Below are 25030 nucleotides of genomic sequence, written 5' to 3'. Positions count from 1 at the left end.
ATACTCAGGATATCTCCAATTACTATGCTTTTGTTTGTTTCATTATCAAAGGGTTTAGTAGTAGTGGTAGTAGTATGTTTATTTATAATGCGCCACAAAGTGTCCACAGCGCCGTTCATAGCAAACAAAAAAACTAATTACAAGGTAATGTACAGGTTGTGTTGATAAAATACAGTATAAACAGGGGTATAGCTGGTAGAACTAAAATCAGCATCAATTCTGAAGTAGGTGTCGAAATTGTCGAGGAGACTGAAGATGAAGGAGAGGAAGGAGCGCTGGTGAGGTAAAGAGGTAGGGTGAGTATGTGAAGAAGGAGGGCCCTACTCATAAGAGTTAACAGACGAAAAGGAGGTGGGTGGACGAACGAAAAACAATAGGATAAGTAGGAACGGATGGAGGGGTAGGGTAGGCAGGATAGGAGGAGCGAAAAAGGTTAGGAGGAGGAGGGATAGGCTAGTCGGAAGAAGTGGGTTTTGAGGGAGCGCTTGAAGAAGGTAAGGGAATCAGAAAGCGTGATGTGTGGCGGAAGATTGTTCCAGTGCAGGGGGGCAGCGCAAGAGAAGTCTTGGACAGGGAAGTAAGAGGAGGTGATTAGTTGAGAGGTCAGGCGGCAGGCGGAGCAAAGAGGACAGGAGGGAGTGTGGATAGAGATCAGTGAAGAAAGGTAAGGAGCGGTGGAGGAGGAGAGAGCCTTGTAGGTGGTTGTGAGGAGTTTAAAGAGAACTTGGAAAGGAATGGGGAGCCAGTGAAGAGATAGACAGAGGGGGGAGTCAGAGTTAGAGCGGCGGGAGAGGAAGATGAGCCTAGCAGCAGCGTTAAGAATGGATTGGAGAGGGGCGAGGCGGGCGAGAGGTAGCCCAGAGAGAAAGATGTTTCAGTAGTCAAGGCAGGAGATGACAAGAGAGTGAATGAGAATTTTGGTCGCGTCAGTGGAGAGGAATGGTCTGATGTGTGAGATGTTGCGGAAGTGAAAGCGGCAAGACTGTAAGAGAGCATGAATGTGGGGGGTGAAAGAGAGGGAGGAGTCAATGATGACACAGAGGCAGCGTGTTTGGTCGGTGGAGGTGATCTCGGTTTCACCAATGCTGATGGAGATAGTGGGAGAAGAGGGGATGTTCGGGGGATGGAAGATTAGAAGTTCAGTTTTAGCCATGTTTAGTTTCAGGAAGCGTTAGGTCATCCAGGCTGAGATGGCCGTGAGGCATTCGGAGACCTTGGACAGGAGTGATGGTGATAGGTCGGGGGAGGAGAGATAGATTAGGCTATCATCAGCATAAAGGTGGTAATGGAAGCCGTAGGAGCTGATGAGGGTGCCCAAATAGGTGTTGTAGAGGGAGAAGAGGGCCAAGGACTGACCATTGGGGAACACCAACTGGCTGCGGGGTAGTAGAAGAGGAGGAGCTCGGAGTGGAGATGGAGAAGGAGCGATCTGAGAGGTATGAGGTGAACCAGGAGAAGACCGTGCCAGTGATGCCAAAGGAGCGGAGGGTGTTGAGCAGGAGAGGGTGGTCAACAGTGTCATGTTGGCCAGTTACATGGAGTTGAAATAATCCAATTGATTGTCAGGATGTAATTATGTATCCTGTGCTTTATCTGTTGTACTCTAGAAGGTATTTGATTTCAGGAAAAGATCTAATACTAGTAAGCCCGATCAAAGCTAATGCTTCGGAAGCTAGTAGATGTAGTTTCACTTGCTGCCAACAGATGGCAATGTAAGTCAGCTTGAAGCAAATCTTCCAAAGCTGGTAAATGTAGTTTCATTTGCTGCCAACAGATGTCAGTGTTTCACAGACACATGGGGCCTTATTCTAGTTCGCTCTTTCTGACAAAATCCTTCTTAGATGGACAAAACCATGTGCACTGCAGGGGGGGCAGATGTAAAATGTGCAGAGAGAATTAGATTTGGGTGAGTTATTTTGTTTCTGTGCAGGGAAAATACTGACTGCTTTATTTTTACACTGCAATATAGATCTCACTTTGAAGTAAAACCCCACCCAAATCTAATTCTCTCTGCACATTTTACATCTACCCCGCCTGCAGAGCACATGGTTTTGTACATCTAAGAAGGATTTTGTCAGAAAGAGTGAACTAGAATAAGGCCCATGGACACTAGACATATATATATTATAGATTATACATTACAGCTCACCAGTCCCCCTGCTGTCAGTTTTGGGTATGGATCATTGGGTCGGTTTTAGGTCGATAGTGAATATATAAATGGTCAACAGGATCAGTTGGTCGCCATGTAAAACATTGTCACAATTATTTATATATTTAATTTGCAACATTACAATACATGTAACTCCAATTAGCGTACCACATCCCCTCGCGTGGCGAGCGGGGTTCCTTACTCCAAAATGACTATTTCCAATTGTAGCCCATGTGTATGGTAAAGGAAAAACTGTAAAAAAAAAAATGAAGAAAAGTGTGTCGACATATGTGTCGGCCATTGTTTTTTTGACCATTTCAACCAGATCATATGTACCTGATGATCGTTTACATGTCGACCTATTGACCATGTCAACCTTTTGAACACATCGACCTAATGCATGTCAAATGTATGGGGTCCACCTAATACTGGCCGATGTATGAACTGGACACCGTCATTTTCTGAGCTAAAACTTGCCAAGAAATGTTTCACAAATCAAATGACAGAACCTGAGTCTTATAATACTGACATTGTACATATCCCTAGAAGTTATGTAACAGGATCGTATTGACAACATACGGGTTCCATATTTGGATAACTATTATATACACTGGGTCCGATTCAGACCTGTATGCTGAACTGCGAGTGTTCTGCACTATAATCGGGCAGCAAAGGCTAGCTGTCTTCATACTGACGGCAGGCGCATGCACACAGTGTATCGCGCTCTTGCAGGTCATACGATAATCGCTTGTGATGCAAATTTGCAGCAGAGCGAACAAGTCTGAATCGGGCCCATTGCTTGCTAATGCCTCTTGCAACTTTTCAGTACCTATCTTTATTATTCTAGGATTCAATTGTGTTTTTCAGCCATGCAGTTATATAATTAAGCAAAGCAGTTTATTTCTGTTACCGTGGGACACAGCACAGTGCTATACAGTAAGTAGTACTATGTACAACTGAACACTAGACATACAGTGGGGGAAATTTACTAACATCTGAATGGCTACGAATGCCTGCATTTGTAGCGATAAACGGCTGTAAATTCATATTTTGGAATTTACAAAGGCCAGTATACGGCTAGTCGTATACTTTTAGTAGGTGTATTTGCATTTATATTTTGAAATAGGAATGCATAAGCCATCGAAAGAATACAAAAGAAGCCCGTGGCTGTCCCCGATGCCCTTGGGTGGTGGGCACCGGGCCGACATTATTGTGTAAAAAATAGAAGTATAAACTATTGAGTTATGTTCTGGAAGTACAAGTCCCAGCAAGCCTACCTCGCATGCAGGGACTTGTAGAAGTCCAAGCATGCTCAGCATTAAAGGGCCCACTGGTACTTGTAGTCCTAAAACTTAACCAATAGTAAAATAATACACACAGACACCAAGAAAAATAAAACTTTAATTCACACTACATTCATCCATACATTCTTATTTATTGGTTCCACTGTCAACCACATCCTCTTCAGTCCATATAGACAACCACGGATTAAAAATAACAAACCAACGTTTACTCTGGGGGATTTGCCGGTGACATTATACACGAGGTCCTCCCCCAGCCAATCAGTTGCAGAGCTCCCCCGAATTGGCTGTTCGCGGCTCCATAGAAGCCCATGTCAAAGTTTAACCTGGGCGTCTATGGGTAGTTCCCATCATAGACGCCTGTATTTAACATGGGCATCTATGATGGGAGCTGCCCATAGATATACTGAACAAATATAAGCCATACCTCTCAACTGTCCAGATTACAGTTGGACAGTCCTGCTAATTGGACACTGTGCTGCCGTCCCACCTACTGGTTGCAATGTCCCGTGGGCAGGGGGACAGTTGGGAGAGCTGGTGATTACCACTGCGCTTATCTGCAGAGCAGCCAGAAATCTTTACTGGGAGGTGGACAGCAGGGGCTACCTAACTGCTTTGGGAGCAATGGGGAGGCCCCCAATATGACATAGCTTGTACTGCGAGGTCCCACCCCATTTGTCCAATGTCCCGCCTCTGCACCTGAGTCTGCACACCCTTTCCAGCTGCAGCCGCGCCTCTGGCAGTTTCCGATGTATTCACTCCATAAATTGGGAGATATGTATAAGACATGAATGGGGCGGGGTGGAGTAACAAAGATAACAAGCTGATTGGGGGCATGGCCAGCGTGACCGTGTCATTGTGGCCACACCCACTGCCTTGCAATGCAATTATTACATGCATTGCGCAGGGGTAGGTGGAGCAACAATGACACAATTTGCATAATTTGGTCGTGTGGAGGGGGGGGGTCACTGGAGATGGATAGAAAAGCAGGGAAAATTCAGGGGACCAGGAGGTGGACCCGATTCCCAGAGCCTCCTAGCCATTTTGGGAGGGTAGGCAGCCCTACCTAAGATGCATGCAGGATTCCCCATGGTTATAGACTGTTACCTGTACTGTAGAAAATAGATTATTATTTCTAAATACTGACTAAGTACAAAAAAATCAGAAACTCAGTAACTGAGTTTCTGATTTTTTTTGTACTTTCAAACCTAATCCGCCAGGTCATGGCTACTGATATACACAGTAACACAAGAACACATTAGTGACACCTAACTTGCATTGTGTGAATGTTACACATAAGAACATTTTGTTCCCTCTAATGTTCATGTAGTCAATGTGAAGTACATGTGAATAATAGGGATATTATGACACACCTGGCCTCTGTGACCTCCATAAAGGCACTTGTCTTACAGCATGATGCAATGCGTTTTAAATCCTCTTGTTTTGTTTTTGACCACACAATTCCCCCATGACTCCAATTATCTCTGTAAGTTACAGTAGCTAGCACATTACCACATATATCTCAGTGGTAATATACAGTATACTGTATCTAAATGTGTTCCGTCGGCTTGGTGTTGCAGAAAATAGGAACAAAATAATAATATTGATTTATCAGGTGGTGAATAGATTGGAGAAGTGGACCAGTGGGGATGTTGCCCATAGCAACTAATACGTTTCTACTAATAAGTTATAGAATGTACTTGATAAATGCTACCTTGAAGCTGATTGGTTGCCATGGGCAACTTCTCCACTCTTTTTCACTATTTGATAGATAAACCCTTATGTTTTATTGTGAATAATATTTTAGTTTTGCTATGTCCAAGTTTGGGAGGTAGGGATATGGGAATATCCGTTTCTGTCTACTGAGGTTGGCTAAATAGAGATTATACCAGTGGTTCCCAAACTTTCTTGTCCAGGGTGCCCTAGAATATCAGCATGGCACCCCGAGTCAAAAACTTTCATATGGATAAATAAAAAAAATTAAGTAACTGTCCCCCTCAGGTTAACTTATGTGGTGGGGAACATAGCTGTGGTTCTAATTGTCCATACCGTTTATGATTGGCAGCTACCAGCAATGGTTTTGCCGATTACTTTGAGCATAAATAATTAGTTTTGGTCCTGGACACCCGATTGGTGATAGAAACAAATCACACAGCGACAATTCTGGTCTCACCACTCGGCTCCCCTGACCACTTCTAGGAGTTTCCAGAACCTCCAGATGGAAAGGTCATAAAGTGCAAATGCGGGATGGCTTTCTTCCAAATAAAAGTGCGTCTGTGCGGCATCAACTTCTCCTTCTGCCAGGGATTCGTCAGCTCAATGCATTTCGGACTTAGGAGTCCTTCGTCAGAAGCTTTGCATCTGGAGGTTCCGGAAACTCCTAGAAGTGGTCAGGGGAGCTGGGTGGTGAGACCAGAATTGTTGCTGTGTGATTTGTTTCTATCACCAATCGGGTGTTGACATGCTTGTTTTATTCTCTATTATGTTAGTGCAATGTATAAATATATTCTTTCCTTTTGAACTTAAGGTGTTGCATTACTGGATATTTTTTTCATTCTAGAGAAATCTTGTTTGATGATTAAGAGTACCTAAAGAATTTATGGACTGAAAGGACATTTCACTACACCCTATATATAGTTTAAGTGTCACTCTAAGCAATTGGGTCAAACGCCAGACACACTATATATTTTTTCTGTATTTTCCTGACTTATGGATGTAGCACCATGAATCTACAGTAGGTGGTCCTCCTTTGCAATAAGACATAAGAGGCAGGTGGCTTAAATTAGGCTGTGACATGCCACCCATGCATGTGGGTTACAGGTGTGCATGAACTGGAAAATGGAGGCGTGAGCACCCATCATAAGAGTATGCCCATATCACGCAGACATTGCCTAGCATAACACCCCATCTAAGCATGCCAGCTGCGCAGAGTGCTTGAAGGTGGCGCTGACTGGCCAGCATTCAAGCAGCCAGACTGGTCCATTAGGCCATCAGCCCTTCTGGCCATAAATGCCAGACAGCTAGTAGCCCTTGGATGCCAGGTTTGGTGAACGACCTGTACTGTTTTGTTGACATGTAAAATCTGTGGTCAAGCTATGACATTTCCGTGACCACATTTCACAATTGTGATGTTTAAAGGAAATGTAATATCAATTTAAAAATATAACAAAAAGTTCTGCAACTCTACTTCTTACAGTCTTATGCTATTGTCTCCAATATGTTTCATGGCATTGAACTTAGTCATGGATTCATTTAAGTGCAATGACATGAAACAGGTTGGAGGAGAATAGCGGAAGAATGGAATTACAGAGCACCAAAGACCATAAGTCGTCGCTCACTACACGAAAGCAGGAGCTGAGCTGCACTCAGGGCCGGCTCTACCATTAGGCAGCTGTCTAGGGAGCCAGGATCTGGGGGGCGCCACCAAATCTGCCTATCAAAAAAATCAAGTAATTTTATGAGGATCTTTGTTGTACTTAATGCAGGTGGTGGCTGTGGAACTTCTAAGACCTCACCTCCATACTTTCCCTTGAGGCATACTTCCCTGCTTGTACTCTATTGTGGATGGCAAAGAGGGGCTTCCAGGGGACTTGCCAACTTTCCTGGGTTGCTGGGTGGACAATACATTTTTTGGGTGCCTCCCCGCCATTCTGGAATGTTAGACTAGTATGCCTTAAGGCAGCGTTCTCCAACCTTAATTGAGCGAGAGCTACTTGAGACAAAAAAAACTCCCGGAGAGCTACTAAAATTTGACCAATGCCCCTGATACTATGCCGCACACCGTACTGCCCCTGCGCAATATGCTGCACACTGTAATGCCCACCACATTATGCCACACATTGCAATGCCCCTCACACCTAATGCATACATCCCAAGTTTGGCAGGGGACAAAGGAATATATGCTTGTGCCGCCAACATTTTTTGAGCACCGTTTTGTCGCTGCGAGGGCATGGCCAGTGCTGTGTGACCTGCTGGCCATGCCCCCAGCCCGCCTGATTAGATGCATATACAGTGTCTGATCCCTGCAGGACTGTCCCCAAAAAATGGGTTGTCACGGAGTTGGGAGGAATGCATTATGCCACACTGCAATGACCGACACACTGCAGGGACCAACTGCCGGCGGATGGGAACTAGTAGTTCCCATCCGCCGCAGGGACCCCACCGCTGATCTCACATACGCTGACAATAGAATTTCAGACAAATATGAGTGTTTCTTTTTAAACAGAAGTCTAAACAAAACAAGCTTTATTTATTTATTTACAGCGCAGCAGATTCCATTGCGCTTTACAATAGGCTTTGAAAATACCAGAAGCTGGGTGACAGACCAAGAACATCACATAGGAGACACTACCACAGCTGTGGTATGTTCATAATCAGATGCGCACACACATAACCAGGGGCCAGCAGCAAATGGTGTAAAACACACACACACACACATTTTAGAGTGTAAATGACAAAATACAAGACTAGGTGGTTGTGCGTCATGTAAATACACTGGTCTGGTGTGTGTTATGGGGCTGTGGCAAATACAACTGCTAAAAATAACCTGCTACAATCTCAGTCAGTGGATGGTAATGGGGAATAGCTATGCATGGAACAGAAGAAAGTCACTGGGGAGTAATGTCCTGCTTGGCTACTACTACATACAGCAGAGCCCTACACATACCATGTCCAAGGCTAGATATAACAGGGATCCATAGTAATGGCGAGAGGTCTATCTACAGCACAGTAGAAGTGTACCATGTTGTGTAGTAGGACAGGCCCCTTCTTCCCCCACTAGCATGGCATGCTCATATTGTCCCCACTGTGTAAGAGCCTATGGTGAGAGCTGGCTATGTGACACACATGCTGCACATAGCAGCATGGTGCCTGTGAGCAGCTATAGAGTGTGAGTGTGTGTGCCCCAAAGCACACCGCATCCCCAGTGCCGGCACCCCTCTCCTCCTGCCGCAGGTACCTCATCCGTGTCAGTCATCGTCCGGCTCCTGCTTGACCATGACAGCGGCGTGCGCCAAGCTTTCGCCGCCATCATCATCATCCTTCCGTCTTCCAGCACCGGCGCATTCCCGTCAACACAGTCAGGGATACACTCTGCGCTACTGCTGCGGAGGAGGCCGTGTTCAGAGGGGCCTCAACGACGTCACACATTGGACATCGGAGCTCCCACCGAGCCTGCGGCAGAGGGTCCCTGCAGTGTATGTGAGATCAGCGGCGAAGTCCCTGCAGAGGATGGGAACTAGTAGTTCCCATCTGCTGCAGGGACACCGCAGCTGATTTCACATACACTGCAGGGACCCCCTGTCCGCCAGCACTACCCGACCCTGCGTTGCCATACCTCTCTGCATGCCACCCACCAGGTCAAGCCACAGACAAGTGGGCGCTAGACACAGAGGCATCCAAACGGGTGGCGCAGGCGGGCAATAGTGGTCGAACCACCCGTTTTGCTCAGGCGAGCTACCGGTAGCTTGCGAGCGACGAATTGGCGACCACTGTCTTAAGGGGTTGGTATTAGTGGCAGTTTGGGGGGGCGGCGCAGTAGACTGAAGTTTTGCCTGGAGTGCTGAGAAGCCTTACACTGGCCCTGACTGCACTGAAGATTCTGAGGTCCTGCGATAGTAAGGGAAAGTTAGCGTGTACCCTTAGTACTGCGTATGACATTGACCGGAAACCGGCAACCGCAAAAAAATCCAAAAAGAGTTGCATAAACATTGCTACTTTTTGTTATATTTTTAATTGGTATTGTATTTCCTTTATACATCGCTCTGCTATTAACACCTTTTTCTATTATTAAAACCACACAGAGCTGCTTCCACATCATAGGCTCAGAATACAATTTTTACTATTTATACAATTGTGATTGTGTAATTTCTATATTTGGCGTTTTTTTTTTGCAGTCTTCCAGTATTCCCTTGTATCATAAATATGCACAATGCTTGTGTTCCTGATGTTGGGCTCATGAATGCTGATGAATGTGACATTACAGTGCAGATCTGCAGACCCCCAGGTGCTACCTTAGGGTTACTTCTGACCTACAGGAGAAACAGTTCATTTTGCTCTTGGAGTTATTTATAATGTATGTCAAATGGTTCAGTATTAAAGCCAGCCATACATCTACAGATCGATTGTCAGATTGGGCTGGTTGGAACAAAATCCGGTACTTGTGTATTATCACGGCGCCCGTCGCATCGCATACCACTAATTAAGGTATGCGATGGTATGCGATGGCATGCGATGGACCCGATTTGAGGCTTTACCCGGGAAGAGTGTACAATTTTAATATCGCGTCGCATCGCATGCCATTATAATGGCATGCTATGCGATGTGACGCAATTTCAATGTTAAATGCCCACCCAGACCCAATTTTTTTATTGTATCCCCACCCTGATGGGTAATGACAATGTTAAATGCCCCCCCATTAACGCCACCCCACTATCAATGCCAACCCGAAGCGTTGCGAGCGCAGAGAGCCTGCGAGTGGCGGCGGTACGTGTCCTCCGACCTTTTCAAACCCCAACTATCCACGTCGGTGTGGAGTTGATTTTATATAGCGTGGCGAGCGCAGCGAGTATTTACAAGTATTACGCGTCCCCTCGCGGGGCTCGCAGCGCTCGCCCCCCCGGGAACCGGAGATACAGCCAGGCCAAGCTGGAACATTTTCCCTATAGGATAACATGGGACCTGCTAATTCCGACCCAAGCACGGTTCCAACGGCTGCCAGTTCCGCCTCTGGCATCACAGAAGCTCGAGGATCTCAAATCGCTGGGCCTTCAATCTGATATCAGGCTGGTTCATATGGGCTCATTGGTTCCAGAGATATTGCGGTTAAACCATTTTTTTTATTTTTGAAATGTAATTTCATGGCTGTTCATGTAGTTTGAGGGCAGATTTCTCTGGAACCAAATGGCCAAAAGCATTTGAAGCCCACTCAAAAGTTCTTCAATTTGATACTGGTCTCATGTAAATGGGTCAGTTGGTTCCGAAGATATAGCTGGTTGGTTAAAGGGGGGGTAGTTTTCTCTCCCACTCACAGCCTGGGAATGTCCCTGCATGATCCTGGGACCATATTCCTGGGTAAGTCCCTGCATTTTCTAGTGTGAAAGGGGTAATATTTCAAATAGCCAGGACCTGCAGTGCTCTGAATATAGCTGGGCAGCCCCCCGCTCTCTACCCGGCTGTCAATGGCTGTCACTTCTGCTCAGCGGCGGCTGTCCCCTAGTTACCCCTTTGGTAATGGAAATGTATCCCCCCTTGGTAATGAGCATGTAATTCCACATGGCAACAAGCATGGAACCCCTGGCAATGAGCATGTAGGTTAGCAGCACTTATGTAGCATAATTTTTAATAGGCATTATGGTGTTTGGCATAATACGTACTGGACATTATGGTGTGTGTTTTAACATGTAATAGGCATTATGGTGTAAATTTTTAATGCACGTCTTTAGTGCGCAATGCCCCTGTTTATAAAGAATATTGTGCATTATTGCTCAATCCGTTTGGTATAGTGTGTATTTTGGCTAGTGGTGGGCAACGATTTAAATTTTTAATTGCGATTAATCGCATGAAATTTCTGCGATTAACTGCGATTATTCGCACTGATAGGCACATGTGCGCTGCTTACCTAAAATCTTGTTGCCAGACGTTCCGTGCTCGTTGCCAGGTGGGATTACATGCGTGTTGCTAAGGGGGATTGCATGCATGTTGCCATAGTGGGTTCCCTGCTTGTTGCCAGGGGAGGGTTACTTGCTTGTTGCCAGGGAGGTTTACTTGCTCGTTGCCAGGGGGGTTTCTTGCTCGTTGTCAGGTGGGGGGTTTCTTGCTCGTTGCCAGAGGGTGTTTTCTTGCTCCATGCCAGGGGGTGTTTACTTGCCCTATGCCAGTGGGGTTAACTTGCTCCATGCCAGGGGTTGCAGGTCCACAGCGCTCCCGGAATCTGCACTTCCGGGTAGCGCTGTGTGTGCACTCTGAACTTCCCTGACAGACGCTAGAGGTAAAGGAGTACCTCTAGTGTCTCTCTCCTACACAGTGGTGGCCATATTTGGAGGCGCGCTCTGCACCATCGACCATTCGTTTCCCGTGCCCGCCAGCCCCGTTTTCCTGTTCCCTGCTGCCTAGAGCCCCCCCCGTGCACCTGCGCACCCCCCTCCCCGATTTAACTGAGTTAAATATTTTAATCGCAGTTAATGTGCCGGAACGTTAACGTGATATTAACACGTTAACGTGCCCAGCACTAATTTTGGCTCAATCACATGTGGCAAAATGTTAATTTTGTCTTAATCTGTGTGGCATAACGTAAATTTTGACTCAATCTGTGTGCCATAGTATGAATTTTGACTCAGTCGGTGTGAATTTTGGCTCAATCCATGTGGCATAATGTGTAGGAGGCAAGTACAGTATAAGTGGGTTACTATTGTGTTGCATGATTTGTATAAGGGGTATATGGTGTGGTAAACTTAGGTGACCACATAAAAGGTGCTGAAATGTTTTCTACCATATTGTTTATATGACTGGAGTGCTGCATCACCCCACAAGTATTTTAAGACATTGGCGTCCTGCGGGTGCACCTTTGGAGGGCACCTGCCAATATATCTCCCTGCATTTTTCCTACGCCAGTCCCCTGCCTTTTGCAGGCCTGTTGGAGAAAGTGCACTATATAAAAAAAACTTATTTACTTACATAATTAGTTGAAAGTATTTACAGAACACTGGTCACGCCCCCCACATTATTAGGTGCTGGACACAACTCCTATTATTGCGCATAATAGGCCCTTGATAATTTTCAGCTCCAGGCCCATTTAGACCTTAATCTGGCACTGGACCCGCGCATCGCTATTACTCCGGCGTTTAATATCCAGCATGCTGGATAAATCTAGTTAATCGCTGGGGTCAAAATTGGTTGGCACATTGCTGTGTGCTGTGCGATCTTGCTGAGCGTTCTGAGCAATCTAGCATCGCTCAGAATGCTCAGCAGTGTTGCTACGTGTGTAGGCCCCTTTAGGTTTGGGTGAGTTATTTTGTTTCCCCACCCAAATCTAACTCTCTGCACAACTCGTGATGATGGTCAATGAAATGAAAAGATCAGAAACCCTATTTGCTGATGATCAACTTGCTAATATTGTTGACACTCCACTGGTGTCACTCCGTACAATAATGACTGAATTCCAAAGATTTGGCTATTTGTAATTTCTCAAGATTAATTTGCCAGAGAGTGTGGCAAAACTCAAACATCCATGACCTGGAGGTTCAACCTGACCAAAGATATCTCTAAAGTGGTGTACACATGGACACGCAGGCAAAGACATTTTGATCCAGCCGATTTGGGCTTAGCCAATAGGTGATTTTGACCAAGCCCATGGGCAATTTTGACAAGGCCAATTAGGCATAGGCCAAATAGACTCTATGTGCGACTTTGCACAGTCTATTTTGCCGGGCTACAGTGACCCCCACCCCAGGGCCATGCCCATAGCTTACACACATTTAAAAAAAATCTTTAGGATGCTATTACAGGATTTGACTCTGGAGGGAAGCAGAGGGGTATTTATAATGGGTGCGCACGGGCCCAGGAATCCCAGGGGAACCCACACCGGACATGGAGGTCTGGGCATGTGCAATAGAGTCTAAGAGCTCTAGTGCTCAGAGTCCATTGTGGTGGACAGAGTGGCTCTGTGGTCGGAAGGGAGGAGGGGGCTTGAAAGGAGGAGGCTGCACATGGGCCTTCTCGTCTCTTAAAGCCCCTCTGGAGGGAAGGGAGTAAATTTGCCATTCCAATCTTGAGACCACAAACAAATTACTAAGCCTTTCTTCTTTCACTCCTGAAACATTTATTCATCTTGTTTCTAACCCTGGTTATCCACCCAGACTCTTGCCCATACATCTGACTGAAGAATGACATATTTTTCAGATAATCAGGACCATTAATTTTAGTTATATTTCCAAATACACCATATTGTAAACTCCCTCCCAATCCCTGAGTTTTATAGAGCTCCATTGGGATCCCTTCGTTTAACGATAGATTCCACCTTCTCCAGACTCTCTACCAATTGTGTACACAGGTGTCCTCCTCGCCTCTGCCTGGCTTTACTCTAGCTTGGAGCATAGAATGGGTAAATGACATGGTCTGTGGGTGGGGGGCGGGTCCAAATGATGTCTTTTAGCCCTGCCCCTAGCACCATCGCTGAATTTTCAGTGTACATTTGTCTTCACCATACCCACTTCACTTAGGTGGATGCAGAAGACCCACCAACCCACCTAGGCAAGTTTGAGTTTGACTAATCACCATTAAATTGTCTCACCTGCATCATGAAAGCATTATCGCCTAAACTGCTGCTCAGTGACGGAGTCTCAGAAAAATCATCTAAGTTTCCTGTAGAGAAAAATAATACAATTAGGTTAAAATGTGTTTTAAGACTATTATTTAAATTGCAATTCAAAAACCATGACCGAACAATCACTTCAGAACAAGGTAGATATATCAGTAGACATTTTATATGCCTATTCGTGTTTAGTAAACAAAAGAATTGTCTTCCTGTTAGTAATAAAGTTATATTTAAAAAAAATTACTTTATTAGTATTATTATGTTTTTATACCACCAATATTATCAGCCGTAATAATGAGATAAAGTTATTAAGGCACATCAGTCAATGCCCCAGTGGAACGTACAATTTAATTTCCCTACAACAGACACACAAACACACAGCAGAGCCAATATAGCCTGAAGTCAATTAACCTACCAATATGTCTGTGGAGCATAGGACACTAGGGCACCTGGAGGAAACCCATGAAAGCGCAATACAGCTAAGTACATGCAGATATCACCCCGAGCTGGAGCTTTGCCCAAGTTCTAGTCATTATGCAAACCAAAACAATCATAACGATTTTTCTTTTTCATTGTAAGAAACTAAAAAGATTGGAAGTTTCAAAATAAAAAGAAACAGGAACAAAATGAATAAATATAATGGATCTGTGTTTTGGTGATTTTAAATTGAATTCTTCTAGTTTAAGATCAATTTGTATGAGGAAAGCAGCACAGTAGTTTCTTGCTGCCACGGAGCACTATACCCGACTAAGGGCTAGATTCTCTAAGCTTCAAAAGTGATAAACTGGAGAGTGATAAACAGCCAGCCAATCAGTTCCTGTCTGACATTTTTCAAACACAGTCTGTGACATGGCAGGTAGGAGCTGATTGGCTGGCTGTTTATCACTCTTCAATCAGCACAGACTGTGTTTGAAAAATGTCAGACAGGAGCTGATTGGCTGGCTGTTTATCACTCTCCAGTTTATCCCTTTTGAAGCATAGAGAATCTGGCCCTAATACTCCAACCAGGTCACTATCTGTGTGTGGAGTCTGTGGGGGAAATTTACTGGAGTTCTATTTCACATGAGATGTTGCTATGGGTACCCAATCAGAATCTACTTCTTTATTTAGCACCTTCCAGAAGATAATAGATAGTAACTGATTGGTTGCCCAGAGCAACATCCTATCTGAAACAGAATGTTCACTGTAGTAAATTTCCCCCTGTATGTTCTATTAGTTTTTGAGAGAATTTCCCCTGGGTTCTCCATCATTTTCCTGCAGTACACAAACAGATTAATTTTCTGCTGCCAAAATTGTGTTGTAGGGAATTTAGTCTGTATGTCCCAATGGGGAGGGACAGATGTGGATGATTAAAGATATTCTCTGTATAGTTGTGCAACAGGATGGCACTATATATTGTAAATTAATGACAATTAGAGTTCTCATAATGGGCGGGATGCTCTAACACAAAAGTGCGGTAAAAACCCCAATATCGTATGCGATTAAACCCGCACGCCGGGTTACCACAGCAGGGGTATCGCCAGCAAAAGCAGTGATACCGCATAGAAGCCTATGGGCTTCTTTTCAACACCCCCGTCGCCCTGCACCGCCCCCCACACTTCCTGTGCCCCTCCCCCTCACCTCCTGATGTGCTGAACAGAGCAGTGACCACCGTACTTAGGAGGAAGAGCCGGCAAGGTCCCTGCAAGCAGCCGGGCACAGAAGGAGGGGGGCCGTGCACAGTGTATCGATAATCGTTGAATTCGCACATCAGCGGTCAGGTCTGAATCGTGCCCTTCATGAACATTAAGCCAGAGACGAGCAATTCGGATTTACTTGGTTATTTTCGACGAATTACTAGTTTATCTTATTGGATATACAAAACATGTGACTACCGGTGAACCAGTAAATCCGAAACCGCTCATCTCTACATTAAATGTAAGAACAGCAGTAGTGCGGACGTACACAAAATAAATTATTCTGTTTTATACAGAGTGCACCATGAAAAAACACTTATGTAGTGTCCTGGAAACCAGATTCTCTTTGTCATAATGGGGCCTTGTGCTTAGTCTCAGGTAAGTGTAATTACTATGAGATTGAAGCGGAGTACCTTGTAGCTGCGTACCAAAGCTGACTGGCTGCCCCCTGTCTATACGAAGGACAAACAACCATTCTTTGTATTGTGTGCTGAATTGTCAGATGTCGTGCAGTTAGTTACATCCCCCTCTCTCTTCATATGTATTGTTCTGAATCCCAGAGCGTGTTCACTAGGTCATCATTGACAAAAGGTTGACACAAGCAAAAGGACGACATTAGCTTTTCATTATTATTTTTTTAAACCGACTTCTTCATGGTCTTACTTTAGCATCCATGTGGGCAGGGCCGTTTCTAGACAATTTAGCTCCTAGGGCGAAGAAAAAAAAATGCGCCCCCCCCCCCCCCCCCCAATACATAACATGGGATAATAGAAATTACGCGCGCCGTAGGCGCGCGCCGAAATAGGGGGTGTGGCTTAATTTTAAAAGGGGTGTGGCTTAATGTGAGGCGTGGTCTAGCAGGAAAACAATTACCTTATATCACACTTTTGCAACCTGCATGACCAGACATTGGTTGCTGCAGGAATTGTTATTGTCCTCCCGCACTTAGGTTGGCCGGCTGAAGGCCACACACAGTGACCTAGTACGCCTCACAGATCAAGGCCAAACAATGACAGGCTACTTAAATAATTATACACTATTTATCCGTGATGCCAATTACACATTACGCCGTACACTGTGATGACGATTACATATTACGCCGCACACCATGATGACAATTACACATTACACCGCACACCAAGATGCCCATTAGACCCCACGCTGTGATGGCAATTACACAATACTCCACACATCGTAATGCCCATTACACATTATGCCCCATGTGCCGCTGCCGCACAACTGATGCCGTTTACTAATATGCCCCCACAGTGCCAGATATGCCCCCACAGTGCCAGATATGCCCCCACAGTGCCAGATATGCCCCCACAGCGCCACACATATGCCCCCACAGTGCCACACATATGCCCCCACAGTGACACAAATATATGCCCCCACAGTGCTACACATATGCCCCCACAGTGACACAAATATATGCCCCCACAGTGCTACACATATGCCCCCACAGTGCCACAAATATATGCCCCCAGTGCCACAAATATATGCCCCCAGTGACAGAAATATATGCCCCCACAGTGCCACACATATGCCCCATGACAGAAATATATGCCCCCACAGTGCCACACATATGCAACCAGTGACAGAAATATATGCCCCCACAGTGCCACAAATATATGCCCCCACAGTGCCACACATGCCCCCAGTGACAGAAATATATGCCCCCACAGTGCCACAAATATATGCCCCCACAGTGCCACAAATATATGCCCCCACAGTGCTACACATATGCCCCCACAGTGCCACAAATATATGCCCCCACAGTGCTACACATATGCCCCCACAGTGCTACACATATGCCCCCACAGTGCCACAAATATATGCCCCCACAGTGCTACACATATGCCCCCACAGTGCCACAAATATATGCCCCCACAGTGCCAAACTCACTTTTTCGTTTTCCATGGTGCTTCCTAGGGGAGGGGAGCACATACTGCCTCTCTCCTTCCCCTTCAGTGTGTGTACCTGAGCTGAGCCGTCAGCCATTCATATCTCGCGCCCGAGATCTGATTGGCTGACAGCGGCAGCCCAGTGACTTGAGCGAGGGGACGGAGAGACGCACGATGCGTTCCCCTCCCCTCTCCAGCGTGTAGTCGGGCCGGCCGGGGAGACAGCGGCGGCGGCTGCGGCGGCTATGGTAGCTGCGGCTGCGGCGGCTACAGGGTTTTGGGGGGGGGGGGTTGGGGGGAGACTGCCGGGCGCCCTGGCTGTTTCAGAGGCGGACAAGCCGTGCGGCGCCCCGGGCTGCTGCACGGCTTGTCCGCCTCTAGAAACGGCCCTGCATGTGGGCACAGTGGGCCTTATTCTAGTTCACTCTTTCTGACAAAATTCTTCTTAGATGGACAAAACCATGTGCACTGCAGGGGGGCAGATGTAAAGTGTGCACAGAGAATTAGATTTGGGTGAGTAATTTTGTTTCTGTGCAGGGTAAATACTGGCTGATTTATTTTTACACTGCAATATAGATCTCACTTTGAAGTAAAACCCCACCCAAATCTAATTCTCTCTGCACAAGTTACATCTGCCCCACCTGCAGTGCATATGGTTTTGTCCATCTAAGAAGGATTTTGTCAGAAAGAGTGAACTAAAAAAAGGCCCAGAGTGAGATTGTAATAACCATGACCGAAGCATGGCAAGCGAGGGGAGCCATGCGAGGGGGTCCATGTCTACACATGTTGACCAAGACATTTAAAAATATGGAAAACACGTCAACCCTTTCCTGTGTTGTCTATTTGCTTATGTCAGCCTTTTTCCATGTCGATCTAGTGCATGTCAACCTTTCTGATGTCTCGTCCGTGTCAACCTATTGACTGAATGTAAGATTTGCACATTTCCTGCAGCATTTGATATGGTAAGATCTTGAAGAGGAGTAAAAAAAGTAAAATAAAAAAGGGGTCTACACCTTGTTCATGCCGTTCTTCATAGGTGTTGTAAACAATGGGTAATTCAGTGTTGGATGCTCCCCATTCATTTTGTAACTCCATCGGTGGCAAGCTTGTAAACTGGGGTACCCAGTTGCTGTCATGGCCGCCCCCATCCTCTGCATTGTGGGGTGCAGATCCTGTATCATACTCTTGATACGCTTGTTGCTTTACATCTGAAGTGGAGACTTCTGAGAGAAAAGAAGGAGCATTGCAGTTAAATACAGTGCACTTCATGCAGTATCCATATGTAATCATTGCAAATGGCTTCGGAATATTACCGTATGTTGAAAAACAATAATGTGGACATGGTTGTTATGGTAACAACGTACACATTAATATATTAGTAATATCAGTGGCAGACCGTACCTATTGGGGGAGGGGGCTGCCTCTGGCACAACCCCTGCAGCCGACACCGCCACTGCAGCCACCACTCCTCCTGGTCCCCGCAGCATTCCCGGCGATTGTGCTATGATCACAGGAGCCGGGACTGGCGCATGTGCAGTACAGACCATTGTACTGCGCATGTGGCCAGCTTCTATGGGCTACTTTGGCAACAGCCCATAGAAGGGGAATCATGGTTACGGCGCATGTATAATACAGATGACAGGCACCGGGACCCGGGTGTACCCATGAAGGTACTGCGCATGCGTAATGTTAGGATTTTCTTGGCAGCCCGTAGAGAGGCGTCCCGGAGGGAGGGAACACCTCCCAATGGGATTGCCTTGGTGACTGGCAGGTTGGACTTCCAATAGGAAGTCACTGCCAGTCACAGTGAAGCCAGGACAGTTTCACGGGCTTCATCTGGCTTCACTACAGTGGTGGATTTTACCTGGGGGGGGGGGCTGCAGCCCATAGCTAAAAACTGCCACTGAGTAATACCAACACTGATCAGGTCAACAAGGATGTAATGCTGACATGTTTGGAATGTTGAAACGGTCTTTTAAATGTCAGATTACTTTAGCCCTAACTTTATTCCTAATCCTCCAAAAATGCAAATATGACATTTGATATGTCGACAGTCTGTTAATGCCGACACTTGCATCAACATTTTCACCATGTTGTTATCATTACTTTGACATTCAACCAATAACATTATATAGTCAACATTGTCAATGTCAACATCATGACTGCATACCTCACCACCTTGGGAGTAACATACTGCACAGAGCATTGATCTGCTTTAGTGCTTAGCAACCAGTCAGGTGATATATTTACGCAACCTAGTATCCTTCCCCTGTATAACATATAAATTCACCATCGGTACTCTCATGCTTAAACCCTTAACACTTAAACTACAACTTATCTACAAATAATGACACGGACACAAGTGCTGGCGTTTCAATATAACGAATGTCAAATTTATTTCGACAACAGACTAATGGCTATAAATATTGGTGGCGGCACTAAAGAACGGTCATACTAAAGAAAGGGGGTGGGGTAGGATCACCATAGCATTCACACACCGCTGGTGACCAACTCTCCCAGCCAACCACCCGTGTCGGTGGTGACAGCCATCTTCCGTGCATAGAAGTATGGCTCGTGACAATCGATGCCTGGAGAGCGCACCCACTATCTACACACATTCCATCTACACCATTGACCGTTCTTTACCGCCGCCTAATGAAGAAAAATAGAGACAGAAGAATAGGGATGGGAGGGTGGGAACATTTTCCAAGAGAGGCTGAACCCCAAGACCCTTCTCACCCCTTACTCCTCCCCTTGCACCCATTGGCTGCCAGACGCAGCACACTGTCTCCTTTATTAACTGTTTCCTAGCTGGCAGCATGATAGCCCTTCGGTGATTTATGTCACCTCCTGCCTAATCAGCCATCGGTGTTACTTAAATTCACCATCGGTACTCTCATGCTTAAACCCTTAACACTTAAACTACAACTTATCTACAAATAATGACACGGACACAAGTGCTGGCGTTTCAATATAACGAATGTCAAATTTATTTCGACAACAGACTAATGACTATAAATATTGGTGGCGGCACTAAAGAACGGTCATACTAAAGAAAGGGGGTGGGGTAGGATCACCATAGCATTCACACACCGCTGGTGACCAACTCTCCCAGCCAACCACCCTTGTCGGTGGTGGCAGCCATCTTCCGTGCATAGAAGTATGGCTCGTGACAATCGATGCCTGGAGAGCGCACCCACTATCTACACACATTCCATCTACACCATTGACCGTTCTTTACCGCCAAGCTAGGCCCTAAGCCGCAGCACCGCTACCAACCAGGAAAAATTCTAGCACCAGCACCTTAACCATAAAAATATATCGGCCAAAAACATTGCCACACCTTCCGGGCTCAAATGCACACTGTCTTCCCTGTAAAGCTCTTCCCTCCGGAAAATGATGCCATCATGGCGTATGACACCACCCCCATTTTCCAACATATATCTTTCTACGGCTGCATTCACCTTCTTGCGGGAGCTATCGACCCGTGGGCAAGATCGCGCTGATCTCCATACACGCCTGGGAATCATGGCGGACCAGACTAGTTTACAAAATGGCCAGGCCTGCGCCACGATATGCAGGTCCCGGATGATAAGGGACCGCAACTCCAGTGTCGAAGACTGTCCGACATCATTGCCACCTAAATGTACTATCAGCACTCTGGGGGTGCCGAATCTCCGCATTGCCCCCGACAGCTGCTCCCGCAATGCACACCAACGCATCCCTCTCACACCTAGCCACCGCACCGTCCTTGCTTCCGGATACATGCACACATCTGAGGCCAAAGGTGCCATCGAGGCCCAATGGACGAACGAATGTCCCAAGACCCACACGCTCCTGACATCCTGCCGACCTGCAACAGGTTACAATGATCACGACCAATACCAACAAATACAAACTCAAACAATCATACAAGGGAAAAGAGAAAAGTTGTTTGGACCATGGCACCAGATCTTGAGGCACAAAACACACAAACCCCCGGAGTAATCTATCAAGTACGCCATGACAAATTAGAGATCAGCCGAATTGTGCCCCCGGGGAAAATGTGAACACACCTCAAGACCCCCACAGTAGGTTGACGAGTGCTTATGCATCCAGTGAACCATGATCCGGCAAAGTGACAGAGAGAGTTGGCCGAATGTACCTGCGAAAGACTGCGGAGCGCCATCGGCCCAGAGACTGAATCTCTGCGTCGGAGCGGCCCCCCGCAGCTGCAGACGTAGCAGCCCCGATCCGAAAGTAATGAGACCCAAACTCCTTTGGATCGAGGCCCAAGGCCCCCAGCGCCCGGCCCAGGACATGACAGAACTGGTATCTAGTAAGCGGGGACCCGTCTTCGTGCATCAACCATGCGCCCGGGCGGTCGGGGCGTACCGGCTGGAAGGCCAGGGCCAACTCCACCGGGCACGCCCCTTCCACTGCACATGGGAGCAGAGACAGCCACCGCCCCCTCCCAGCCTGATCGGTCTTGGACCGTCGCATATGACACAACACAGCATCCCCCTGGACCACCACATCGGTCACGTCCAAAGGCGACGGGGCAGTCCTGGACGGTGCCACCAGCTCTCCGATCCTAAAGGCTCCGTGATATGCCATTGCGTATGCCAACCGGAACAGCAGCACCTCGTAACGAGGGTAGCATATTTCCCGGAGGGCACCCAGCAGCGGTGGGAGCAGTGCGATATCGATCGGACGCCTTCGGTCGGATACTGCCAGAGTGGCTCGCTGCCAGCCCCTCAATGCTCTAGAAACCAAAAATGACCTAGACGGGTCAGCACGACCATACAAAGAAGAAAAGAAAGAGACCCCAGACAATACCCGCCTAACCGCGGCAACGGAAAAATTCAGTGAATACATGTGCCAGACAAAAGCCACCATAGCCGCCCCAGGCGTCTTACCTGCCTGCTCGGAGGATAGCCTGAATTCCTCCCACTCATGCCACCCTGCTTGGTAGCATCGCAGAGTCCTGGGCGCGATGGCCCGCATGGCTAAACCCTCCATGCCGGCCTGATCATCTGCCAAACATAAGGGGGACAGGGTTCACCAATCAAACTCGCATCAGGGGCCAAGGTACGAAACCGGGCCCAATCCCCCCTAGAGAGCGCATCAGCAATGGAATTCTCAACCCCAGGTACATGCTTCGCCACAAACTGGATGTTCAGCAGCAAGCAACGCAAAACTAAGCGTGAAAGCAAACGCAGCACTGGGATAGAGGATGAGCCCTGACGATTTATCGTCTGCACCACCCCTAGGTTATCACACCAGAAAACTATGCAGGAATCCTTCAGGCTATCCCCCCACAGTTCAAGAGCTACCACTATGGGGAACAACTCCAGCAGTAGCAGATTTTTCGTAAGGCCTTCAGTAGCCCAGTCCACAGGCCATGTGGCGGCGCACCATGACCCGTGGAGGTATGCTCCAAAACCCGCTCCGCCAGCAGCATCCGTGAACAGTTCCAATTGAGCACTGCTACGCCGAGGAGCCGGCCATATCAGTACCCCATTGAAATGTTCCAAAAAGGAGCTCCAAATCCGGAGATCCCTCTTTAATTCCGCAGATAAACGCACAAAATGCAACGGATGTCGGATCCCGGCCATGGCGCGCTCGAGTTTTCTGCAGAAAACTCGACCCATGGGAATCACCCTGCAAGCAAAGTGTAGTAATCCGAGCAGCGACTGCAGCTGGCGCAACCTAAGCTTGCCTGCGCACAAAGCCACCGAGACAGCCCCTTGTAGCCGTACGAGCTTATCAAGGGGGAGCCTACAGCAGCCGCATAACGTGTCAATCTCTATGCCCAGAAATGAAAGACAAGTAACTGGTCCTTCAGTCTTTTCGGCGGCTATGGGCACCCCGAAAAAACCAAACAGCCTCTGTAACACCCCTAGTAGCGCTGCGCAACGCAGGGAACCAGCCGGGCCCACGCACAAGAAGTCGTCCAGATAATGCGCCAAACCCCGCTCACCCGACTCCCTCTGCGCGCACCAGTGCAAGAAAGTGCTAAATTGCTCGAAATAAGCGCAGGATATCGAACAGCCCATGGGCAAGCACCTATCCACGTAATAACCCGTGGGTAGCCGAAAGCCCATGAAACGGAACGAGTCCGGGTGCAGCGGCATCAGCCTAAATGCCGATTCTATATCGATCTTCGCCAGCAACGCCCCTGCGCTGAAACTTCGCACAATGGCCAAAGCCTGCTCGAACGATTGATAAGTGACCCGGCACAACTCCTCAGGAATCGCGTCGTTCACCGATGAGCCCGGCGGGTGGGATAAGTGCTGGATAAGCCGAAACTTACCCGCCTCCTTTTTCGGGACCACCCCCAGCGGGGAGAGCACAAGCTCCCCGACAGGGGGAGCCGCGAAAGGTCCCACCATCCTCCCCAAACCTACTTCTTTAGACACTTTTTCGAGCACTACAAGGGGCATTTCCATAGCTGACTTTAAATTCCTGGGGGATGCCGTGTTAACCAAGCCTCTAATGGGGAGGCGGAAGCCAAAACGGAATCCCTCCTCCAGGAAAATTGCGCTGGGCCTATCCGGGTACTCGCTCAACCATCCGGTCATGCGATCCACCCGAACTGGGGAGGGGGCCTTACTGAGGAGCGGCCCCGGCACCAGGCCTGGGGGGAGCCCCTCCCTGTCTACCGCAGTTGCAATCCTTGACGGGGTGAGGACCCCAACAGCGGGCGCAGGCGTGCTTGAATCTGCAGCGCATTCCCAAGTTACAGCCGACCCCATTAAACCCAAAACATCTACCCGCGGGTGCTCCACCCGCGCCTCCTCGAAAGGGGGGAGTGGCCCGTCTAGCCACCACACCAGCAGCTGGCGGCGGAGGTGTAGGTGCAGGAGGGGGGGGGTGTTGGGGCGGAGGACACGGGCCTTTTCCCCACCCACAATTCTACATCCTTACACCCGAAGTCTATGATGGCGGACCCCGACTGCTTATGACGGAAATCCTCATTATAGGACTTCCATGCTGTGCCGCCATCTGACATGAACATTTTGTGTATCATGTGCATATAGCGCACCATGTTCATGTGCTCTTGCGGCCTGGTTTCAAGGTAGCAGGCGGCAAACATGAACAGCCCTGACTGCCAACGCTGATAAGTGCAAAAAGCCGCCTCCCCTATACCCCCTTTTCTTTTCGCCGCGCGATAGTCTTTCTCCGCTTGAGCTGTCATCGTGAAGAAACTCACATATTTGCCCTCGATGATCCGCTCCCGCACGCTCTGACGCAAACCCCTGCACACAGCTGTATAATCGCAGCGGACAACATTACCTTTGGGGTAAAGCGGCGAGCCAGAGCTCCCGCTGGTCGACCGCGAGTAGCGGCGTCGCCGCCTCGAATGTCTATGCCTACAGCGCGACCTATGACCCCCTTCCTCCCCTGACGTCACTGAATTGGACCCGGAGGAGGATGTGTGTGACCTACGCCTGCGACGCTTAGCCTTACGCGCGGACCCACCTGATGTTCCTGCCACAGCGACCGCCATCGTCTGGACCAACGGACTGGACGTGCTTCCGGAACCGACCTGCAGACCGGACGTCGATGCCTCCTCGACCATGGGAACCACTGGCACTGCCGCGGACGGCGCAGGAACCACACCTTGTTGAAATGACACACGGGGGAGCAGCGCCGGGGAGCTAACCGCTGGAGGGGAGCGCTGTGAAGGCTGGCCTAGCAGGGGA

At 47.8% G+C, this 25030-nt stretch overlaps 1 protein-coding gene across 6 annotated transcripts in view; it reads right to left on the bottom strand.

The window, feature by feature from the left end:
* SEC16B (SEC16 homolog B, endoplasmic reticulum export factor) overlaps positions 1-25030 on the bottom strand; it is a 169219-nt gene that overhangs the window by 43090 nt on the left and 101099 nt on the right. For 4 of the 6 annotated variants that reach the window (XM_083157255.1, XM_083157253.1, XM_083157256.1 and 1 more), the window contains 2 exons: positions 18356-18565; positions 13739-13809 (listed from right to left, as the gene is read on the bottom strand). In XM_083157255.1, coding sequence (XP_083013381.1) covers positions 13739-13809; positions 18356-18565 — 281 coding nt within the window. The remainder of the gene's footprint in view (positions 1-13738; positions 13810-18355; positions 18566-25030) is intronic. The other 2 variants (XM_083157257.1, XM_083157258.1) reach the window with 1 other exon arrangement.

Source organism: Crinia signifera, chromosome 8, assembly GCF_055691185.1.
Source record: "Crinia signifera chromosome 8, ASM5569118v1, whole genome shotgun sequence".
NCBI lineage: Eukaryota > Metazoa > Chordata > Amphibia > Anura > Myobatrachidae > Crinia > Crinia signifera.
This window is presented reverse-complemented; position numbering and strand designations above follow the sequence as displayed.